Below are 25,898 nucleotides of genomic sequence, written 5' to 3' on the forward strand. Positions count from 1 at the left end.
AAAAAAGAATGCCATAGAACCCTTGAGGATTTTTATGGTACTCATTGTAACACTGAAAGCAAGCATACCACACAGTGGATTTACCTGGATACCCTTGTGAAGGGGTGCATTTCAGAAGAGGATCTAAAATAATGAGAAGAAAAGGAAAATGTGAAAAAAATCAACAAAACTCATTACACTTGATAAAAAAACAAATACTGTAATCAAGTTTTGAATTGAGTTTAATAAAATCTATAATGTTTATATCAACTGGAAACACACAATGATTGCGAATATTTTTACTTTTCTTTCTCTCCAGAATTTAGATCATCCAATTACCACCTAAGATGTTACTCTTTAAGAAATGTGAAGATGAACACAAATTATAGCAATTCACTCAGTGTAGATGGGCTACAGACATGTAACATTTGGGATGTATTGCGGTCACTCAGGTTCACCAAGCCTGGCCTTGATATTTGGCTACTGGGGGGAGTGGACATGATAGAGTCTATACCTTCCTAGAAAACTTTCTCTCACTACTGTATCAGTTAAGAAAGTTTATACAGGAGTCAAATTTCCTATATTTGAATGTATATAAAAGCACCACTGCCTACTAACTGTGTTACCTCAGGTGAGATAATTAAATTCTTTCTGCCAAGTTTTCTCCTTTGTAAATAGGAATGATAATGGTGCCTATCTCTTGAAATCATTGAAAGAATTAAATTTTAAAAAGCCACCCAGTTTACTAAACCTGACTTGTCATTTAAGGTCTGGGCTTTCCTTCAATACCACTTTGTCCTCTGTCAGCCCCTTTAGCTAAGGAGAACAGTATTTCACCCTCAATTTAAACTGATGATTTAAACCAGATAATTGTAGTGGGAGCTGTCCTGTGCAATATAGGATATTTAGAAGCATCCTTGGTCTCTACTCACTACGTGCCACTCCTTTCCAATTTTGTGACAACAAAATCTATATGCAGACACTGCCAAATATTCCCTAAGGGGCAAAAGCACCACCCCACTGAGAACCACTCCACAGGTAGAAACGTCCTTTGGCCAAATCTTGTCTAAGTATCAAGCTCATATGACAACATTTTGTTTATCGATGCCTATTTCTCGTCCTCATCTGTCCGTCATAAATTTCACCTTAGGCCTTACTCAGTCTTGTAATGTGTCTTGCCTTACTTTACCCTTCAGAATCTGTGTAATTTTAATCCAGGCCTTGCCCATCTTATTCTCAGACACCTACAAATCCTCTAATAATCACGAACTGGTTTTCCCAGGCTGCTTACTGCCTCTTGGTCTTTCCTACGGTCCTTCCCACAAATCCACAAAAATATGAGATGACAGTGGTGGGGTTCAGAATGCACTACCCAAAATACGGCATCTTGGTATACTGGATATTTTAAGATGAAAGAATTTGAGAAACAGCAGGTGCAAGAAGGACCCTCTGGCTCCTCCTCCTCCTCCCTCATAAGACCCTCAAGGGAGACATGCCCTCTCCATATCAGAGGAAAGAAACACCCTTATGTCCGAAGACCAAGGGTGGCCTAAAGGAATCTGAATGAAGAGGGGTGGATAAGTTTTCACTAGTTGACTACCCTCAGCTCCCACTCTTTTGTTCTATCCTACTTCTTTACAACTTTCCACTCCTCAGCAAACCTAGCAAAGTAGACCCCCTTAACCATTAGGGATATGATCCAAGACCCATAGTCGATGCCTGAAACCTCAGGGAATACAGATCCTTATATATACTATGGTTTTCCCTAGACATGTATACTGATTATAAAGTTTAATTTCTAAGTTCGGCACAGAAAGAAACTAACAATCAGTTCAGCTCAGTTCAGTTCAGTTGCTCAGTCATGTCCGACTCTTTGTGACCCCATGAATCACAGCACGCCAGGGCTCCCTGTCCATCACCAACTCCTGGAGTTCACTCAGACTCACGTCCATCGAGTCAATGATGCCATCCAGCCATGTCATCCTCTGTCGTCCCCTTCTCCTCCTGCTCCCAATCCCTCCCAGCATCAGAGTCTTTTCCAATGAGTCAACTCTTCGCATGAGGTGGCCAAAGTACTGCAGTTTCAGCTTTAGCATCATTCCTTCCAAAGAAATCCCAGGGCTGATCTCCTTCAGAATGGACTGGTTGATCTCCTTGCAGTCCAAGGGACTCTCAAGAGTCTTCTCCAACACCACAGTTCAAAAGCATCCATTCTTCAGCGCTCAGCTTTCTTCACAGTCCAACTCTCACATCCACTCATATCCATACATGACCACAGGAAAAACCATAGCCTTGACTAGACAGACCTTTGTTGGCAAACTAATGTCTCTGCTTTTGAATATGCTATCTAGGTTGGTCATAACTTTCCTTCCAAGGAGTAAGCGTCTTTTACTTTCATGGCTGCAGTCACCATCTGCAGTGATTTTGGAGCCCCCAAAAATAAAGTCTGACACTGTTTCCACTGTTTCCCTATCTATTTCCCATGAAGTGATGGGACCAGATGCCATGATCTTTGTTTTCTGAATGTTGAGCTTTAAGCCAACTTTCCACTCTCCACTTTCACTTTCATCAAGAGGCTTTTTAGTTCCTCTTCACTTTCTGCCATAAGGGTGGTGTCATCTGCGTATCTGAGGTTATTGGTATTTCTCCTGGCAATCTTGATTCCAGCATGTGCTTCTTCCAGCCCAGCATTTCTCATGATGTAGTCTGCATAGAAGTTAAATAAGCTAAACTAACAATAACTAAAATAAAATGGAAAAAATATATACTGTAATAAAAGTAACTTGAATATGCTTTCTCTTTCTCTCAATATATCTCACTGTACAAAGTGAATGCCTTATTCATAGTAACCAAGCACTTACACACTGCAAGAAAACTTTTGCAATTTGAAGTGCAACAGGAAAACTAACATGGATTTCTTTTTCCTTCTTCATAATGTAACAGTGAGAAGATGCGTTCTTACAAAAGGTCTGAGCTGAGTATCCAATTCTTTTGCTTTCTTATTGAGTAGAGAACTTTCTTTCACCTTTTCACTTAAAGCACTTCACGGCTTCTCCCTGGCATTTCAGAATCATCAGTATCATTCCTCTGGCACGTTGGGGCCAGGGTTAAGTAAAATCAGGATCACTTGAACACAGCAGTGCAACAGGGCGATAGCTGATAACCTCAGCCCCTAAGTGACTACAGGGTGGGACTCGCTGGACAAATGGACGATTCACACCCAAGGGAATAGAGCTGATGTCGCGAGATTCCATTATAGGAGAATTCATTCCGCTCCTTAGAATGGTGCATATTTTAAAACTTAACAATTGTTTATTTCTGGAATTTTCCATTTAGTATTTTCGGGCCTCAGCTGACCACAAATAGGTGAAACCATGGAAAGCAAAACCACTGATAAGCGAGGGACAATTATAAAAATGTGTATGTTTAACTGAGTCTTCTTTTCCTTAGGAAGGCAATCATCATAAGTAAAATATACTAAATAAATGTGTGTGCTTTTCTCTTGTTAATCTGTCTTTTGTCAGGTCCATTTTCAGGGTCCCTTTTAGAGAACCTGGGAGCAAAGAAAGAGAAAGAATTTTTCCTCTCCTACAGTATGAGCCTGTCACTGGAATGCTATCATTTAATTCATATTTGCAGACATGCTGGTGCAAGTAAGTCAATGGATAATTCTTACTACATTCTTTTCAAAACAACAAAATGGAAGATTAACCCAAAAAATCCAAAAGACCCCATTTGCTTGCAATATTAAAATGAAATGGGTTTCGCCAGGTTTCTCTTTGTAAGCAAGTGAAATTCATTTTCAACAGTCTTTAGCCAAATTTCCTGGCAAGCAAAGTCAAAACTTAATAACACAAAAACATTAACTAGTGTATTAGTCACTCGACATAAGATAAATTTATACTGTTAAATTGAGAAAGCCGTAAACAGAAAAACTACTGAATATCTAAAGTATTTTAAGTTGTAACACCATCTAATAAATATGACAGGCAAAATGTTAGCTATAGAAATGGCTGATCCATGATATTTACTCAAATGCCTGCATATTAAGGATTAAGCTTTTTTTCTTCTTTTAAGAATGCACTAATTGTGGTGCATTTGTGTTTCTTTACGCAACCCAGCAGCTGTGGTTCCAAACATGAGCCTTTGAGAAATACATTTAAATGAGTATTTATAAACTCTTCTGTAACAATTATATTTAGCAACAGTAGCAGATGCCACTGCTTTCTCAGTGTTAGCTGTGTCACTAATTAGAGTCCCTCTCTAATCACGCTGTCCTGGTCCCAGTCACTTGTCTCTTAACTGGACCACCACCACATTCAGGATACAGACACACAGGCCAAGTTTTTTCAAAAGTCTCAAAACATACATAAACCATAAGCACTTAGGACTAACAACCTCTGGTCTTCCCAAAGCAACTGTAGGCTCACTTAAAATTGACATTTTTATGTTATGAGCATCCAATGGGATAGTACCTCGAATACCACTGGGTAATTTCTACGTATTCTTCACGGCCTGTTTGCTCAGTATACAGTCCACAGACCACAAGGCCACTGCACAGAATCCTGTCTCACTCCCAAAACCGATTTGGAAGCTCTAGCAGGAAGAGTCTGGAAGTGCATGTTTCTAGCAAGATCTATCTCTAGATGACCTAAAGTTTGCAAGCCACAGCTTAAGATAATTTAGGCCCACCTTCTCCAGGAAGTGGGCTTGATAACTCCAGTAAGTTGGTTTTAATGCCTATCTTTTGTATGTCCAAGCCCCCCAGAGTTCTTTTATCACTGCCTTATTACCTCTGGTAGAACTGATTCAGGTATTTACTCTCTCTTCACTCTAAACTTCTTAAACAGATTATCTGAGATTTACGGACAATTCGTTTACTGGCAAGGGGCCACTTCTCTGGTAAAAAAAAAAAAAAGCATAGCTACATTCCAAGAAAACTATTTCTACAACCGGCAGTGGACTAGATTGGACCCGCAAGCCCCAGACTGTCAACCCTTGCTGTAACCTTCTCAGTGGGAGCTACCTATCTCCTATTCTAGCCTATCTCATGGCTCCATTTCCTAAATTATAAATCCTGTTATCTAACTACCCAACCTCAGACTTCTATTTACTATTTCTGAAATTGTTCTTTCAAAGGTCATCAATGACCACCAAACTGCCTGATTGTATCACCCACTCCAGTCTTCATTTTCTCAAATTTGAAATTTGCATCTCCTTCCCTTGATGTCCAGCTCTACTGTCCTTCTGATTTTTAAATATTAATTTTCAGTCTCCTCTTGGCTCCTCTTTCTCTATCTCACCTCAAAATGTAAGGATTTTCTAGACTTAGTCATTCCCTCTTCTTTAGGGAAAAGGGAAAGACTAAGCCTGGATGACCTCATCCATCATTCACCCATCATTCCCCTGGAGAGTCTTCTCTGAAATCCCCTGCCAAGGCTCTGGGTGTCCTCTTTTTGTCTTCCTATTGCACCATGGATGCATATTAAATTATTACTGTTGGTTTCTTGATCTGCTATTCCATTGTGTAATAAAAGCAGAGATGGTATCAGTTTGCAGAGAAAGACCACCATAAGAAAATATTCAGTCTCTTAAAAGAGGTAATGTATAATTGCAGGGTATCGGTGATTAGGATGATAAAAATCAAGAATTTCATGATGCTGTTTTCCAAAAAGGGGAAAGGAAGGCCATCTAGTTTCTAGTAATAAAAAGTTTAATTATATAAGTTCTTTGTATTAAAAAAACTGAAAAAAGTGCAAACAAAAGCATCATCTTAAATCTACAAGAACCAGAAACTGTAAAAAGCAATGGAGCAAATTTGGAAAAGAAACAAATAGAAATTTTATAAATAGTAATAGAAAAACTCAATGAACAGGTATAAAAGAAGACCAGACAGAGTTGACAAAAGAATTAGTGAACTGGAAGATAGATTTGAAGAAATTATCCAGAATGTAGCACAGAGAAACAACATGCTGGCAAACACAATAGAAAGAGGAGAAAAAAAAGAAAAAGGGTAAAATACAGAGGACCTAACCTTCATTTGCTACAGAGTACTGAGCTGAAACAATACACAAAGAATTATCAGAGAATATGTTAGTCTGATAAAACATAATAGTCCACTGTTTTAAGACATCCCCCAAAATTAACAGAGTATAAAATAAATCAAATGCACATCTACAAATGGATATATTCTAAAAAGGAAACAACAAAAGAGACTGTCTTCAAAAGAATCATATTTAGACTTAGAGTTGACTTGTCAACAACAATGGAAGTTCCAAGACAGTAGAATAATACCTCTAGTGAATTGAGGAAAATAATGCCAACTTGGAATAATAAAACCAACAAAAATATTTTTTAAGCATAAAAACAATATAAATACACTTTCAGAAAATTAAAATAGATTAGCACCAACAGAACCACACTAAATGAAACTCTATAGTATGTACTTCAATCAGGTAAAAACAGAGAAAAATATGCCAGAGGAAATTTCTAAGATACAGGGAAGAAAGAAAAGCAGATAAAGTAGCAAATATCTGGGTTTAAGTAAACAAACTAACTGCATCGAGTAAAATTCATCTTGTGGGATAAATCAAAATGCAGAACAACAACAACCATGTATACGTTTATAACTGAGGGAGCAAGCAAATGGAGTTTCAATATTTTTTTGTTTTGTGGGAAGATAATTAAAGAATTAGTTAACTTTAGACTTTGATAGCTAACAAGTCATGTTTTATTTTCTATAGTAATCACTAAAAGGATAGAAACCTGCCAAACCAACTGGTCCTGAAAATGAATGCCACCGGAGTGTCACATCCATGCCCAGCCATCATGACAGTGGATATACAGAAAGATAGGAAGGAAAAAAAAATCATTATGGGCCCTTCCTTGGTAGGCTCAGATCCTTCCCCATCCAAAAAAAATATATATATATGTAAGGCAAGAAAAAATGGACAAGGAGCATGGAATCATTGAGACAAATACAAAGCATAGAATAAGATGGTAGATTTAAATCTATGCATATAAATATCTTCTCTATGTAAATATTTTAATATAAATACTTACATTAAATATAAATGAAAGCAATACTCTCATTAAAATAAGATTAAATATTTTTAAATTTCAATCTTATGCTGCTTGTAAGAAACATAAAATTTAAGATAATAGAAAAAAGTTATAAAATTTAACATGATAGAAAAAAGTTAAAGGATAAATAAAGCATAGGGAAATCAACAGAGGAACATCTACCCATCAGCAGAAATAGAGTGGAAAATCTCAACTATTGATCTCCTTTCCTGCTGGGCAGATAAAGATTTCTGGTAATATTATTGTATGCTACTAGTGAAGTTGAAAATAGTTATCTACTACCACCAACTTCTTAAATTACGTCAACCTAGCTGCATTAGCTTGGAGACAATATTGCTTCTATAAGGAGTCCCTCCTTTGCTCCACATGAATGCTATTTTATGCTGAATATACTTCAAGAAAAACTTGATTTCATTTAACGACAATGATATTTATTCAATGAAGGCAAAGGAGGAAACTGGGCTGGTGATGGTTTCTGAATTTTAACATTCTTCTTTCATTTTTACTGAGGGGATTACCTAGGACTAAGACCAGTAAGACTGTGCTGACATTGTTTAGCTCATCAGGCTGAGAAGGCATTGCTCTGAACACAAATGAGCAGAATCCAATCTGTGGAGACCAGTTAGGTTTGCTTCTATACAAGCACAGATGTCCTTTCTGATCCAATCAGCAACTCTTATACCAAGGGGATCAGCAAGACTGTCAACAGAACAGAGAAAATCTGGAACACCAGACACAATACAAGGATGTCCTGCCTGAAGGCTGCTCCAAGGCTTCATATAAGGACAGCATGTTTTGTGCACTGGATTGGAACTATAAGTGATTTGCTTCTAAAATAAATATGCTCAGATATCAGACTTTTGTATCTGCATGCCCCATGCCTTAATTCATTCAATAAATATTGATTGTCCACCTATGACTAGGAGCTAGGTATACAATGGTTAGCTAGAAGGTGGTCTCTACCATCACAGTGTACACAAGCTTACCAAGTGATCAAATCAGCCTAATTTTATATACGAATTTCTCACCTCAAAAACTAATTTGGTGGTGGTGATTTAGCTAAGTTGTGTCCAACTTTTGCAACCCCATGGACTGTAGCCCCCCAAGCTCTTCTGTCCATGGGATTTCTCAGGCAAGAATACTGGAGTGGGTTGCCATTTCCTTCTCCAGGAGATCTTCCCAACCCAGGAATCGAACCCAGGTCTTCTGCATTGCAGGAAGATTCTTTACCAACTGAGCTATGAGGAAAGCCTTTAAAATAAAAAAAAAAAACAAACCTAATTTAATTACTACTAAGTAGTGACAAAGTTTCAAAAGTTTTAAAGTAAATTTGGTGCCACGCTTCTAAGTAAACATTAGTCCTCAAGAACTTCCAGGCCTTATTTCTTGATCATTTTCCATCAATGGTTTAAACTTTAATTGCTAAGCAGGGAGAGTGACTTTCTAGGTGTCTCTTAGAGATAACTTCATATAAATGAAGTTTCCAGAATTCACTGGCAGCACATAGAGGCAAAACAACACAGAAGCTCTAACAGAACTTGGCTCTGAGCATGAAAGGTCCCCTAGAGGAGAGGCTGGTGAACTACGACACATAGGGGAACTCTCACAGCCACCTGGATTTTGTAAATAAAAAAGTTTGATTTGAACACAGCCATGCTCATTGGTTTGTATATTGTATATAGCAGCTGCCATGCTATGATGGCAGAGTTGATCAGTTGCAACAGTGATCCCATTTCCTGCAAAAGAAAACATGTTTACTATGTGATCCTTTACAGCAAAGCTTGCTGTACAGGGAATCCAGAGAGGGACTTTCTCAGCCATATAGAAAATGGTTTCAGCCTCCATGCACAGACAACTGTTGAAGAGCCAGAGAGAAAGACCCTTTCAGCAGCTGGTGCATGCCAAGATGGCTCCCTGGAATTAGCTATACCGTTTTTTGATAAAGACTTTTATTAAAACAAAGCATTTATCATCATATAATTAAACCATCTGAACACTTGCCCTTATCAAATGCCAAAATGGCTGCTGGGCCGCCTTCACTGCTTTGGTGAACCAGGATCAGGGTCCCGCTCAGAAAAGTGCACGTTGTTCCCAACTGTCCTAGAGAGCATGCTGCCTTCCTGTGAAAGCCTGCTTGGTCATCCACCCCCTCCAGTGTCTGTCATGGTGCTCTCTGCTGGTTCATCAGGAAGCCTGAAGCTACTGCCAGGACAGTCACTCTGTCAAGAATTCACTGTGCAATTCAAATGCACACACCCCAAACACAGCTAATGGGCCATGTGTGGAGCCCAAATCTATTTCTCCAAGACCCAGCTGGACACAGAGAAATGAAAAAACAGAAACAGAGAGCACATATTCATGACCTCTTTCTGTGGTCATAGTAATAAGATCCAAATATCCTATGAACATTAGCTACCAAGCATCAACATTTGTAGGTCATAATGACCCCAAAAAGACAAAGCTTCCTACAACTGCATGCTGCAGAATCTTCTGGATACAGAGTTAAGCTGTGCATTGATCTTGGTGAGACAGTATTTATTTAACTTTCTCAGAGTGAAGAGTGGATCTGTTGGATGGAATCCAAGGTGGATGTTAATGAGATACAGAGGATCTTGGAATGCAAAATACCACTAGGGAGTCCCTGTATTTCTATAAATGTGAGCAAAGGAAGCAGAGGCATGCCAGAATAAGCTAGGACCTCAGTGCCCAGGTACATTCTGCCAAGGCCCCTTATGCCACTGAAAATCAAATGGTCATCCTAACTATTTACATATGACCCAACACACTGTGACCAATCCCCACTTTAGTTACTACAGCAACATGCACAGAACCTTACATTTACCTGCTCTGGAAAACTTCAGAGACCTCTCTAACTCCTCTCCTTTCTCTGAGTCCTCATCCAATCATTTTCCAAGCCCTGGGCTCCATCAACCTCCTAAGTGCTGTCATGTTTAGCTCTCTCTAATTCAGGCCTCTAGTTCAGCCCTCTTCCCTCCCAGGAAACTATTACAGTGGCTTTTTTTGTTTGTTTGTTTCTTTTCTTTTTTTTAACTCCTAGTTTATTGGGTTTAGTTTCTTTGTGTTTCATTTTGGTACAACATACATGCAGCAAAGTGCACAGATCCAAGTCTGAAGTTCGATGAATTTTCACATATGGTTACACTCATGTATGCTGATTACTTCTGCTACCTTAGAGGACCGCCCCCCCCCACCTTGTCCGTTTCTCATCCATGCTCCTCACAAACACAGACACCATTCTGATGAGTAACACTGAAGGCTAGTTTTACCTGTTTTTTTGAATTTCACATGAATGGAATGACTCCTGCTGGACTTCTGCTCAGCACTGGCCTGTGAGATTGACCCGACTGTTGCACGCACCATTGTTGCGCAGTGATGATGCATTCTTTTTCATTGCGGTACATACATTCACACCATGGACTACTATATGACAATGTATTTACCTACTTTACAGTAATGGACATTTAAGTTGCTCACAATTTGAGACTATGATGGATAACGCCTACAGTGACCTATTCTTGGTCATTGATGTCCAATCTCTGCCCCATCACAGCTTCTTGCACAAGCCCACAAATGAACACTGAGACATCAACGTGCCCCTTCTATGATTCCACAGCACATGTATGGGTGCCAATGGCGTCTCCCTGGCTTTCTAGACAAAATTAGACTCCTTGTTCTACCATTCACGGGTCTCTGCTACTGCATTTGACGCATCATCTAGGATATTTCATCCACCTTTCTCCCCTATGTTTATGTTCATTCAGTCAAATCCCTTCTGTCCCCACAGCTCAAGCATGCCCGTACACACCTTCCCTCTCGAGGGCCTTTGTTTCTGCAATGGCTTGGGCGCTGGGTACCCAGTCTCTACAACATTCATTTATGCCTGTGGAAAACACCCACAACCTTTTAGGCTCATATAAAAACTCCAGCTCCCCCACTAAGTCTTGAAAACATCCTGTTTCCCATTGTGGAAGTCCATGACATTTGAAGATTCTTCAACTATTCCCAGTAGCACAGTCATGCTGATTACAGTGACCTCCTCAAAAGAATTTCCAGGAGAACTCGATGGAATGCAGGGCCGGTTACTTTCCTCAATCAGACTGCTGATGCTACCTGTGCCATGGTCCTAAGGAAATCCCTTTTTGGGTTTCTGGAATTTGGTTCAGCAAGTAAATACTCACCTAAATTAATCTTTTTAATCACTTAAGAAGTGGGAGAGTTAGGCAAAATAAGAAATAAATCAGTTAGATGATGTTCAGTTTGGGGTTAATTTTAATAAAACAGGGCTTTAAAATATATTAATTTTTTGTGGACACAATAAGAGAAAGAAGAGAATTAACAGGAAAGGTGGCTAGTTATAGCCAGCCTGTGTTGTCACAACAAATATTCATTCCTTGCTGCCTGCCTAAATACTGATCACTGTGAGGCCCTGTGCTGGGAGCTGTGTGGAGTGTAGGGACCAGAGACTATAAACTTTACTCTCAAGGACCTCACAGTCCATTGGAAAAATTAGATGAGAATAAAATAATCCACGGAAAACTGATTTGAGAAAATCTTGGAGTAAAAAGAAAGCACATGAGCAAAGCTTTTTGAGACAAACAAGAAATGAGATCAGTATTTCCGGTTGTGCAGAATATTTCTGTAAAAAGAGATGTTTTCCATTTAGAACCCACATGTAATAGTTCACTTATATTGGGTCAGGCTTTGGGGGATTTTTTAAAGCACACATTAAGTTTTTAAAACTTGTGACTGAAATCACTTGCCCAACTATAAAGTGGAGATTCAGCAGAGACAGCCATCAGGGTCTTAAGCTTGCATCTTGTCACCCTTGGAGTCTATCTTTACAATTGCCCCTAAGATAGAGTCTTCTGGAGAAGGAAATGGCAACCCACTTGCCTGAAAAACCCCACAGACAGAGGAGCCTGGTAGGCTACAGTTAATGGGGTCGCAAGAGTTGGACAAGACTTAGCGACTAAACCACCACCAAGATACAGTCTTCCTGCTTTGCATAGTAACTCTGTGCAGAAATGTGCATATCTTAATCTAAAAAGAACTATGGAGAGATTTCAACCATAAAACCACTTAAGTACTTTGCTGCTTTGGCCACTCAGCACATTTATGAAGATCCCAGAGGGGACTTTAGGCTGTCATCACCACTGCCTTCTGGGGATAATCTTCAGATTCCCTCTAATTCTTCCTCGGTCAGTGTGTCTCTGGGGTTACTTCCCTGTAACCTGAGAAGGTACTTCACTTTTCTGTCAATGATGGAGGAAACTGGAGTGTCATTCAAATATTCTTTCCAGAGGCTTTGCTAACGTGCATCCTCCCCCACTGCCTGTGGGCACAGGCTAATTGGTAGAAAACTGGGTGGCAGGATCCCGGGGACAGAGTGAATCCTCACCTATTCTGCCCTCCTCTACCTGCCTGACCTCTCAATAAATAGAGCTGCATCTGAGTAAGTTAACTGTGCATATGATGCTACTTTTGTGCGAAAAATCAGAGGAAAATCTTTATAAAATCTCTTTTCCTATGAGGAGTTGTACTCAAGTCAGGGTGTGCAAAGAATTTTTCCCATCAGTCATGATTCCTCATTTCTAGTTTCTAATCATCTTTACCCACAATTATGCAGTGGTCTGTAACTAATTGGTAAAATGGCAGAGTAAGAGCTGAATTACACTGTTCATATCTTGCTGATAGTCACCCAATTAATAAGGTTCTCTCTATGGCATACTGTTCTACAGTGGATGGTACCAGGTCTTCATCATGCATAATTCATTTCATGTGACACGCATCAAGTCAAAATTCAAGCTCATGCAACAGGCATCTATATTTTATATGTGGTTGTAAAATACAATTTTTCCCAGGGTAGCTTCTGCCTCAAACGAGTGAATGAGTGATGAGCAGGGTGCCTTAAAACAGCTCCACTGGGCGGAGGCAGAAAATAGGGATGCTCTGTCTCCACAATAATGAACAGTGACAGGAAATTCACACCTCCATGGCTCCATCACTGACTTATACAGAGTTCTTGGGAGCAAAAGGAAACTATAGGCTATATTATTGCAGGCTTACTATAAAACAATGGTTCTTATCCACTAGAGGGTTTTGCTCCCCAAGAGACACAAAACAATGTCTAGAGGTATTTTTCCTTGTCACAACTTGGGGTGGGGGGGGTGGGTACTGGAAATCTAGTGGGCAGAAATCAGGGATGCTGTTAAACATCCTACAATGTACTGGTGAGATAACAAAGGCCCCACAATAAAGTTATCAGAAAAAAAAAAGCAGGGGAAGAATCAGGCACAAATGAAACTTCCATCAACATATGTGAAAGTCATTACATGGAAAGTTACCAAAGCAATTATTTCTGTCCAGAACATTTCACATTATTAAAGAAATATATATAAATATATTATATTATAAATATACAATTCTCCAAATCAGGCAAGTTTATTCGACCTAAAATGCAGGAAAAAACTCAAAATGTATGAAGTGAAAAATAAATTCTGACATCAAAAAAATCCACGAGTTAAAAAAACAAACAACAAAAAAATAGTCATCAGGCCTCATATGTCAATAGTGCAAAGGTAGAGAGACCCTATTTTAACCTAATGTTATCATTTTAACTGTGCAAGGCTTTTAGGTGTGTGCTAAATCGCTTCAGTCATGTCACACTCTTTGTGACGTTATGGACTGCAGTCTACCAGGTTCCTCTGTCCATGGGATTCTCCAGGTAAGAATACTAGAGCGGGTTCCCTAGTGCCCTCCTCCAGGGGATCTTCCCAATCCAGGGATTGAAGACGTGTCTCTTAGGCAGGCGGGTTCTTTACCACTAGTGCCACCTGGGAAGCACGGCTTTTAAAAGGTAATGGGCCCCAAATTCCTTCTTCATTTTCCATGGTTAGAATCAGCAACTTAAGACCTAAGCCATAATAGATGATATTGGCACTGACACCTAGGTAAATTGCATCTTTAATTTTATTGTTCACACAGCAATGAAATCACATGTAATTTTCTGCGAAAACCTAGCTATCAAGGTAGACCGCACGCCCCAAGCAGTAGCTTCTAAGCAGCCACCAAGGCTAAACCTGATCTTTGGTACTTTGACAGTTCTCAAGTTGGACACGTCGGCCTAATGGTTGAGAAGAATGCAGAGTTTGCCTTCAGCCTTTTACACTGCTTGTGCAAGTGAGGTTTTACATAGACTTGAGTCTTTCCTCTTCTAAACTCTGTTTTCCTTCCTGGTGAACACAGCATTTTGGCTGTTGAAAGCTCTAATTTTATGAAGGTTCCCCCCAGAGTGCAACCTTCAGCCTATCTTCACAATTTACAAATTCCTCTCTGCTTCTGTTTTTAAATTCCTGTTCTTATTTGGGTTATTTCCAATAATCCAACTAATAAAGAGGGAGAAGGTATCAGTTAAAGACCTACATAAGGTTTCTCTAAAAACTGTAATTTAATACACCTAAAGATAATGGTTAAAATGAGAGTTCAATCATGTTTATATATATATTCACAGTTATCAAATATACTCTCAACTTAAAACCTATCATTTTACTATTTACTCATATTGTCTTCTAATTAAGATGGCTAATTAGACAGAATAAAGCCAACATATGCTTTCCATTTCCATTTAAATCTCAATGTCATCATTCAGTTCAGTTCAGTTCAGTCACTCAGTCGTGTCTGACTCTTTGTGACCCCAAGAATCACAGCATGCCAGGCCTCCCTGTCCATCACCAACTCCCGGAGTTCACCCAGACTCACGTCCATCGAGTCAGTGATGCCATCCAGCCATCTCATCCTCTGTCGTCCCCTTCTCCTCCTGTCCCCAATCCCTCCCAGCATCAGGGTCTTTTCCAATGAGTCAATATTACTATAACATTAATTTTGGCTTCCTTCAACTACTTTATCTGTCCAGCCAAAAATCAAACTTTCATTTTACTTTTTTATTTATTGCTCGTGGGAAGAGATTTTCTTGAATTTTTAAAACAATTGTATACTCAAGATTTTATCCTCTTTAAAGATTCTTCTTGAATGAACATTTTCCTTTTAACATTGAGTATCTTTAGAAAAAGAATCTGTATGTTGGCAGTACCTTCCTTCCTCTTGGGACCAATTAGTTGATTTAATATGTGCCATTGAAGGGGAAAGGTACTCTCCCCTCCTCTGTCCCCACTGGGGCTGTAGAGCCCCTCCCCTTCCCTAACATGCCCCCATTTATTACATTACTGTTTACAACCATCACCAGAATGCATATACACTGCCTACATTGTGGTGTGTTCCATGGACCATACTGTACTTGCTTGAACCTTGCACTTGATAAGTGTCTAATGGCTGTATGTAACAATATGAAGTTATACTTTTTGATGGAAAATTTGAGTTTTTATAGCTTTGGATGTATTGCATGGTTCCAAAGGCCCTACTGAAAACTGATTGCAAATTTTACAAGATTTCTTGAGAATTGGGACGTTCCTGAACGCTGTTTTTTAACCAAGATTTTATACTGACTAAGCTTTTGAAATAACTCTCATTCAACGCAAGAGACCTGGGTTCAATCTCTGGGTTGGAAAGATGCCTTGGACAAGGGAATGGCTACCCACTCCAGTATTCTGGCCTGGAGAATTCCATGGACTGTATAGCCCATGGGGTCACAAAGGGTCAGACATGACTGAGCGACTTTCACTTTCCTGTTTTTTAACTAAGATTTTATACTGACTAAGCTCTTCCAAATAACAGCAACATTCACTAAGCAAGAGTCATCGTGATAAGCTCAAAATAAGGTTAGTGACATCTGGATACAGGACTCTATCTCAGCTTCCTCTGAGTGAGCTAAGGACTTGCCAACTTGACTTAGCATTTATGGACCTCTAATAGGGTACTAGCAAAAGGGATTCCTCTTAAGATTTTGTGATTATCAAATGAGATATTGGATGCTATGTGCTTACATATTGCCTGACGAATAGTGGCCAGTCAATAAATGTCAATAATAACAAATTACCTAATGTCTAAAAACTACCTCGTAAATCATCTAGTTTGAGAAAAAAATGAAACAAATACTGGTGAGGAGTAGAATTCATAAGCAAAAGAGCAGAGTAAAAATTTCCAATCTACACCTAAAATCAAAGCTAAAGATGTGGATATATGTAACCAAACCAGCCCAGGGCAGAAGAACTTCTACACAGCAGCCTCCTGTTACTTAACCACAGGCTATGTGCCAGAACCCGAACGAACGGGCAACCTTCTCTTCTAAAGTAGTGATCTTGGGACTGAGATATGGTTAGTCATGGACTGTTTCCTTTTTCCTTCTTTCCAGCTGCTTCAATGTAGGTCTCTTGTGTAAAGGCAGGGAGCTTCTCCATAATACAGGAAGTACCTTGCAACATGTGTAGCAGGGCAGGGAGAGTCCAGAGACCCAACTGCAGATGATAAATGTAGATAGGCTTCTCTTTGTTTAAATAGTCATGACAAAATCTGACTTATTTATCATATCCTTAAGTATTTACTATTTTACTCCAAGGCCAAAAGGTTCACACTGAGCTTCTATTATTAAGTATCTGATGTGATATCCCGTACTTACTAGGGATCTTTCACAAGTTAGGTGAATTTGATCTTAAGTATATATTCATTGAGCATCTATTGAATAGTCAGCAGCATCTTATCCAGAGGGACAAATATCCTTGACCAGGATAATGTATGAAACTAGCAAACAGCTACATACAAGACTATTGTTTTATTTGGAAGAAAGTCATTGCATGTACCATATTGCATTTGGAGTCCATTGGTGAGTCTCTGGAGAAGCTGACGTGCAAGTTGAGTCTGGCATGAGAGGCCACCAGGGGAGAAGGAGAATAAACCAAAGAAATCAAAGAAGAGCCTGTGTGGACACAGAGAACAGAACGTGTGTATGTGGTTTGGTGATGGCTATAGCCCAGATGGTATGGAAGACTTGCAGAGAGCTGGAGGGAAGGTTTGGGTCAGACGCTAAGGGCTTTTACAGACTCTGCTAAGGAGTTTGTCCTTCATTTGATGGCCAATGACAGTGTAGTCAAAGTTTACAAGGAATGAGAGAAACACTCAGATGTTCTTTTAGGACTAGCATAGTGCATAGTGTGGGAGAGACCAGTGCCAAGATGCCAGCCATAAGCCAGCTGTAACAAGTCACGGAGGAAGCAGTGGTGCATCAGTGAAGACAGTGGAAGCCAGCGTGGAGAAGTGGGGACGGATGCAAGAGACCTTTTAGGAGGCAGAATCTACAGGGGCTCCTGGTCACTGATGACTAGCCTGGGAAAACTGAGTGAAAGATAAAGCTGCTACTCTGCTCACAGAACTTAGAAGAATTCAGAGGACTGATGATGAAACTCCAATACTTTTGCCACCTGATGTGAAGAGCCAACTCATTGAAAAAGACCCTGATGCTGGAAAAGATTCAGGCGAGGAGGAGAAGAGGGCGACAGAGGATGAGATGGTTGGAAGTCATCAGCGACTCAATGGACATGAGTTGGCGCAAACTCCAGGAGATGCTGAAGAACAGGGAAGCCTAGTGTGCTGCAGTCCGTGGGGTTGCAAAGAGTCAGACATGACTGAGTGACTTACCAACAACAAAGTTTGCACATGGTAATATTCATTAGCACCCCAGGGCCTATGACAGAGAATGCCTATCTCTTTGGCCTCTAATATCTGCACAGGATAGTCAGATGCACCTATACTCTTGCCCCCTCCCCATCCTGCTCTGAGCCATTCTACCAGCTAGTCCTGGCAAGGGGGCCATGTCCTACCTCTGTTCTTTGTGTATATGCTTACACTATTTCCTTAACTTAAATACTGTGAGCTTTCATTTTTTAATGTTTAGATATCTTTGCTATTGTTCCAGGTCTACCTCAATTGAAACCTTTCCTTTCTTTTGCTTTTGTTGTAGAGTTTTATAAGTGACTTGTCAAATCCATTTATTTGTGATTCTTGCCTTAGTCTGTGTTCCCACAGTATACTATTCGTATTCCTGCATGCATCTATTGCCAACATGATTTACTTTTGTGTCTCACACAATTGAAACTTCCCGGAGGGCACAGACAATATTTTATTCGTTTTGCATTTCTCATCACCCATGAATATTTGATTTTTGAATAAAACTGAAATGACTAATCCTGGGAGTTTCCTAGCAGTCCAGTGGTTAGTCAGATGCACCTCATGTCATGCTTCCCCTGCAGGAGGCATGGGTTCGATCCTTGGTGGGAAAACTGAGATCAGGCAAGCTGTGTGGCACCAAAAAAAAAAAAAAAAAAGAAAAGAAAAAACCCTCAAATGATTAATTTTAATCATAACCTAGAGTACTAAATTTTAGAGTATTGGGGTAGGGAAGTGTCTTGAGGTACATTAATTACCTTATCATTTCAAGTCAGAGAAAAGCAACTCTCCAGATCTACCATCAAGAGGAAGGCCTGATGTGTCAGGGGAAACGGGTGTGGCCAGTAGGCCCACTGGGAGTGGCAGGGGAGTAGCTCTAGTGGGAAAGCATAGGAAGGTATTGGTTAGGACACAGGACCAGTGACAAGGCAAGAACAGAAGGACATGGCCCTACAAGAGGAATGGAGCCCAAAGAGCCAATTTCTTTTCTCTTCCACAGTATCTTATCTCTCCCACCATGCTTTCTTTTCCTCTAATGCTCCATTTTCTCCCACAATCCTCATCTCTTTCCCACAATTCCCTGCTGCATCCCAAGATTTTCCATTCTATCCCATAACCCTCCATTATCTCCCACTATTTATTCCTTCTCTACTACAATCCTCAGTTATTTCTTACAATTCTCCATCTCTCTCACAATTTCCCATATCTCCCACAAATTGCCCTTCTCTCCCGTAATTTACCATTTCTCCTACTTTCCTGTTGTTTCCAATTCTCTCTTCTCTCTCAGAATTACTCATCTTCCTAATTACTACCTAACCCACCACTCTCCTTCCACTCCTGCAATTACTCCTTTCACAAAATTACTCATTCTCTCTGCAGATTTCCTATTTTATCCTACAATTCTCTCTCCCACATCTCTCCATCCTCCTAAAATCCTCCATTCTCCCCCACGATCCTCCATGTTTTCCCATAATCCCATCTCCTATAATTTCCTATATTGTCCAACAATCTGTTTGTTTTGCACAATTCCCTGCACTGTCCCACAAGTCCTTGTGTCTGCCACAATCCTCTACTCTCCCACAATTTCCTGTTTTTCACAATCCCCCATTTTCTTCCACAATTCCTTGCTTTCCCACAATCCTCCATTATTTCCCACATTCCATATTTTCTCACAATCCTCCATTCTTTTCCATCATCTTTCCCTCAATCTTCCATTCTCTTCCACAATTCTTAGTTTCTCCCACAATCCTCTATGCTCCCACAATTCCATTCTTTCACACAAGCCTCTATTCTCCCACAATTCCTCCTTTTTCCCCCAATCCCTCTTCTCTCCCACAATTCCATTCTAACCCCACTTCTCTTCCACAATTCCTTCTCTTTCCCACAATCTTCATTCTCTCCCACAATTCCATTCTTTCTCACAGTCACCCTTCTCTCCCACAATTCCATTCTTTCCCACAAGCCTCTATTCTCTCACGACTACTCCTTTTTCCTACAATCTGTCCTTTTCTCCCATAATTTCATTCTATTCTCTCCCACTCCACAATTCTTTTTCCCACAGCCCCCCTTTTCTCATCCAATCCTACTCTCCCACAATCACCCCTCTCTTCCACAATTTCATTATTTCTCACAATCCCCCAGTCTCTGCTGCAATTCCTAGTCACTCTCACAATCCTCTACTCTCCCACAATTCCTTGCATTTCCCACCATTCCATTCTTTCCCACAATTCTCTCCCACAATTCCTAGTCTCTCTCTCAATCCTCTACTCTCCCACAATTGCTTGTTTTCCCACAATTCTCTTTCATCCACAATTCTCAGTGTTAATCAAAATGCATACCATCAGCAGTGGCCAATTCACATACCATGGTCCAGCTGGGGGTTGCACTTCAGATCAGATCAGTCGCTCAGTCTTGTCCGACTCTTTGTGACCCCATGAATCACAGCATGCCAGGCCTCCCTGTCCATCACCAACTCCCGGAGTTCACCCAGACTCACGTCCATCAAGTCAGTGATGCCATCCAACCATCTCATCCTCTGTCGTCCCCTTCTCCTCCTGCTCCCAATCCCTCCCAGCATCAGAGTCTTTTCCAGTGAGTCAGCTCTTCACATGAGGTGTCCAAAGTACTGGAGTTTCAGCTTCAGCATCATTCCTTCCAAAGAAATCCCAGGGCTGATCTCCTTCAGAATGGACTGGTTGGATCTCCTTGCAGTCCAAGGGACTCTCACGAGTCTTCTCCAACACTACAGTTCAAAAGCATCAATTCTTCAGCACTCAGCCTTCTTCACTATCTGAGCATTTTTCCAGAGTGCAACCCTCACTGCTTACTACTGGACAATTCATTGACTCTCTTATGTCTTGAATGTCCACTTACTGACTATGTCAGGGACTGTCCATTTATGCACTGGGAAATAACTGATAGAGGCCAGTGCCACTTTAGTGCCACCCACCCAACCTGAAATACACTTGTACTAGAATGAGAAACTAGTATAGGATTAAATACAGTGTTTAATAGAGATGACATTTTTTCACAGCAAAAATTTCTTGATAAAAGAATAATGTGTTATTTTCCTTTCACTGCCCTTAGGTTAGTGGCAACCTTTTAATATTCAGGTAAGTACTCTTCCCTCCCATGTAGTTTTATTGAGACAAATTTAGGGAAGTAATAAAGATATAAACACCACTAATGCACAGTCTTTGCTCTAAAGCAATAGTTTTTAATCAGGGATGATCATGACCTCAAGAGGACATGTGGCAATCTCTGGAAATGCTTTTTATTGGTGATACTGGTAAGGAGGCATATTACTGGCTTCTAGGGGTTACAGGTCAGGGACACTGTTGAACATCCCACAATACACAGGGCAGTCCCTACAATAATTATTCAGCCCTTAATCCTATTTAAAATTTCATTAGGGCCTGCTCTAAAGGAAAGTGTTTTCAAAAGCTACAACTGACTCAGTCTATGTCTATGATAAATGTCTCCCATGCACCAGGTACAACATCAGGCATTGAACACAACCAGCCCAATCTACTAACCAGCCCAAATGACAAAAATTACTGTTGATGCAGATGCCAAAGCAAAGTTCCCCACAATCTTCAAAAACTTGAAAATGAGAAAATTAGACAAGAGACATGTAAACACTCCTTATAGTAATAATTTAAAAAAAGACTCCTAGACTGAAGAGAGAAAGATCACCACTTACAGAGAAAGACAATGGTTATCAGAAGAAAAGTTAGTAATCCAAATCAGAGATGAAAATAAGATGATGAACAAGGAAAAACTGAATCAAGGAAGGTACAGAGAAAAAATAACAAATTCACATTATTTAAGTAATACATATTTACAATATACCCAGTAAGTACCTTACACAGGTGATGTCATGGGATTCTCATGACAATTTTGTGTTACTATTTTAAGAAACAGTTCTTTCTGGAAAACAGACCAAAGTAGAGTCCATGCATCCACTGGCTAGAAGAGACAGGGTCCCTTCAAACAAAATACCCCTTTCCTCAGGGCATTTCCAGAACTATAAAAACCTGAGTCAATTACACATTCAACTGACATCACTCACAACCTCTAGTCTGATTTCAGTCTCAACAAAGCAGCCTTTTGAAAATTTGGATCTTCTGTAGTTTCTCTGCAAGGGAAGAGTAAGACAAGCTGGCATAAACCTTCAGTTGATTCAAGAGTTTTCATTATACTTTTATAAACTGGAAGCTAATGATAAATTAACTTATCACATAGCTCACTTACAAGAAAAGAAGATACTGATGTGAAAGTGAGTATTCCAGTCTGGTTGAGAAATGTATTTCTTTCTCAAGGTAGAGTCTATACATTGCCATTTCAAAAAATTTTACATATATGATCTCTGTGTGTTTACATAAATAAAGTATGTAAATTGACAGTTCAACTCTATGAACTTTCTTAATAGGATTCCATCCTTGAGAGACCAATTTATGCTTAGTAGAAAAACATGATTGTATTCTCAGACTAAGTATTTAAAGAACAGTTCCTTGACCAGGCCTATCAGCTGGCCATCTGTATTCACTTATTCATTAAATAGGTATTTATCAGTGACTGTACTGAAAAGTGGAGAAGGCAATGGCACCCCACTCCAGTACTCTTGCCTGGAAAATCCCATGGACAGAGGAGCCTGGTAGGCTGCAGTCCATGGGGTCACTAGGAGTCAGACACGACTGGGTGACTTCACTTTCACTTTTCACTTTCATGCATTGGAGAAGGAAATGGCAACCCACTCCGGTGTTGTTGCCTGGAGAATCCCAGGGACAGGGGAGCCTGGTGGGCTGCCGTCTCTGGGGTCCCACAGAGTCGGACACGACTGAAGCGACTTAGCAGCAGCAGCAGCAGCAGCAGTACTGAGAAGTGAGGATACAGGGATAACGAAGGTGACAGGGTCCTTGCTCTAGTAGAGGCACCCTCTCCAGCTCAGGAGATACCAACCTTACCATTGACCTTTTGCAAAATCAGACAATTCTACAAATATCATACACCATCTAGTAAAATCCTTGTGACATATGCACATCACTTGTGGGGTAACACCTTGGTCAAATATATTTTACTTAACTGCTACATACCAAGCATAAGAAGTGTGTGTGTGTGTGTGTGTTTACAGCCATGGGCCGTTGGACATGTTTTTTCTAAAGTGTTAAATTACTTTTTTATTGAAGTATAGATGATTTACAATGCTGTCTTAATTTTAGGTGTACAGCAAAGTGATTCAGTTATACATATATGTTACATTCAGTTATAGGTAGCTATATAGATATTTTATTTCATATTCTTTTCACTTATAGGTTATCACAGGATATTGATTGTGGTTCCCTGTGCTATACAGTAGGTCCTTGTTTATCTATTTTATATATAATGTGTAGGGATTGGTTCAAGATGGTGGAGTAGAAGGACATGTGCTCATCTTCTCCTGCGAAACCACCAAAATTGCAACTAGCTGTTGAATGACCATCAACAGGAGGACACTGGAACCCACCAAAAAAAGATACCTCAGGTTCAGGTACAAAGGAGAAGTTGCAACAAGATGGTAGGAAAGGCGCTATCACAATAAAATCAAATCCCATACCTGCCAGGTGGGCGACCCACAAACTGAAGAAAAATAACACTAAAGAAGTTCTCCCACTGTTGAAGGTTCTAGAGCCCACATCAGGCTCCTCAGACTGGGGATCTGGCAAAGGGGTTGAGAATCCTCTGGTAATCTGACTTTGAAGGCCAGTAGGATTTGATTAGGAGAAGGCAATGGCACCCCACTCCAGTACTCTTGTCTGGAAAATCCCATGGATGGAGGAGCCTGGTAGGCTGCAGTCCATGGGGTTGCTAAGAGTCGGACACGACTGAGTGACTTCACTTTCACTTTTCACTTTCATGCATTGGAGAAGGAAATGGCAACCCACTCCAGTGTTCTTGCCTGGAGAATCCCAGGGACAGGGGAGCCTGGTGGGCTGCCGTCTATGGGTTCGCACAGAGTCAGACACGACTAAAGCAACTTAGCAGCAGCAGCAGCAGCAGCAGCAGCAGGATTTGATTACAGGACTTCCACAGGACTTGGGGAAACAGAGACTCCACTCTTGAAGGGCACAAGCAAACCTTGTGTGCACCAGGACCCAGGGCAAAGGAACAGTGACCCCACAGGAGACTGAGCCAGACTTACTGTGTTTGAGAGTTTCCTGCAGAGGCATGCATTGGCAGTGGCCTGCCACAGGGCAGGGGCACTGGCAACAGCAGTCCTGGGAGATACAGCTTGGCCTAAGTTCTCTTAGAGGTCACCATTACCCTGTAGAATCCAGGTCCGGGTTGCTTCAGGCCAAACAAGTAACAGGGAGAGAGTGCAGCCCCACTCCATCATCAGACAATTGGATTAAAGTTTTACTGAGCATGGCTCTGCCCATCAGAGCAAGGCCAGTTTTTCTCACAGCTGGTCCCTCCCGTTAGGAAGCTTGCAGAAGCCTCTCATCCTCATCCACCAGAGAGCAGATGGAAGAAACAAGAACTACAATCCTGCAGTATTCAGAACTACAATCACAGAAAGCTAATCAAAATGAAAAGAAATAGGATTATGACCCAGATGAAGGAACAAGATAAATTCCCAGGAAAACAACTAAATGAGTTGGAGACCGGCAACCTTCCAGAAAAAGAATTCAGAATAATGATAGTGAAGATAATCCAGGATCTCAGAAAAAGAATGGAAAAGATGCAAGAAATGTTTGCCAAAGAACTAAAGAACAAAGAGAGATGTACAATACATTAGAAGGAATCAATAGCAGAATAACTGAGGCAGAAGAAAAGACATACATAGTGTTAATATTTTCATCCCTATCTCCTAATTTATCTCTCTTTCCACCTTTCTTTGGTAACCATAAGTTTGTTTTTAAAGTCTGTAAGACTGTTTCTGTTTTATAAATAAATTCATTTGTATGGTATTTTAAATTCCACATATAAGTGATATCATATATTTGTCTTTCTGTCTGAATTACTTCACTTAGTATGATAATCTCTAGGTCCATCCATGTTGCTGTAAATGGCAATATTTTGTTCTTTTTATGGCTGAGTAATATGCCATTGCATATATGTACCACATCTTCTTTATCCATTCATCTGTCCATGGCCATTTAGATTGCTTCCGTGTCTTAGATACTGATATTCATATAATGTTTCAAAAACTTTCTGTAATGAACAAACTCAATTACTTAGATCTCATGGTTCATTGTCTAACTCCTGTTGAGCTTCATATCCGTGTGATGCATTGGTGCAAAACTTTTGCTGCCATGAAAAGCTATTATCTTTTCAAAACAGCATCTTATTTCATTACCTTATTCTAAGGAACACCAGAATTGTGGGGACCTTTCAGGGCCACCTGGTAAACCAATGGCTTTCTTCAACTCTACCACACCTATTTGCAACAGAAGGGTTTAGTAACATCTTAAAATAACAGATTCTAGGACATGAAGAGAAGAAACAGAAGAAAGGGGTTTACAAAATACTGAAAGAGGGTGTAAACTTCTAGAGTTCAGAGGACTATGCCCTGTTTCAGTACCTAATCGCCACCTTAGACTAGTGAGTCCCCAATAACTACTCCCTGACTGCTGGGTCTACTCTTTCTCCAAGCATACTGCATTGCTCTAGGGGCCTCTCTACTATTCTTAGTCAAAGATGACCTTTAATGAAAATGAAATTTATTGATAAGTATATAAAATTTTTCATCAAGGTATAAAGAAAAAAACTAGGTTTGTAAAATGATTCCCACATTAAGTAATACAATAGCATGCAACTGAAGGACCAAAGTAGAAATTAGTACTAAAATGTCACATAAGATTTTTTTAAAATACTGCCACATGAATCCTAAAACCAAAAATACTTAAAAATCACAGCAGTTGACTTGCACTAAATTCAAGCAAAATGACCAAATTTTAATTCCCAAGTCTGTGGCATTGGCTCATGCAATACAAGGCAGTCAATCCTAATTTATTAGTCTTTCTTGTTTTATAACAGTAGCCACCCATTACAACAAGGAAAATTTAGGAAAGGCAATGAACAAATTAAAGGTAGAACGAATCCAGTGTTTCTGTGTTAAAATGGACAGTGACAGCACAAGTGAATTAAGGTATAATAGTTTCTTGCTATTTCAAAGAATGGTACAATTTACATATTTATTCTCTGCTGTTGGATTTCAA

The 25,898-nt window shown here is 40.1% G+C and overlaps 1 protein-coding gene across 4 annotated transcripts in view; it reads right to left on the reverse strand.

Moving 5' to 3' along the window:
- Nucleotides 1-25,898, reverse strand: part of FRMPD4 (FERM and PDZ domain containing 4) — a 554,242-nt gene that overhangs the window by 362,495 nt on the left and 165,849 nt on the right. For 2 of the 4 annotated variants that reach the window (XM_070784967.1, XM_070784970.1), the window contains exon 2: nt 85-123. The exons of the other annotated variants lie outside the window; for them this stretch is intronic. In XM_070784967.1, the coding sequence (XP_070641068.1) occupies nt 85-123 (39 nt within the window). The remainder of the gene's footprint in view (nt 1-84; nt 124-25,898) is intronic. 4 annotated transcript variants of the gene reach the window in all.

Source organism: Bos indicus, chromosome X (genome assembly GCF_029378745.1).
Source record: "Bos indicus isolate NIAB-ARS_2022 breed Sahiwal x Tharparkar chromosome X, NIAB-ARS_B.indTharparkar_mat_pri_1.0, whole genome shotgun sequence".
In the NCBI taxonomy this organism is placed as follows: Eukaryota; Metazoa; Chordata; class Mammalia; order Artiodactyla; family Bovidae; genus Bos; species Bos indicus.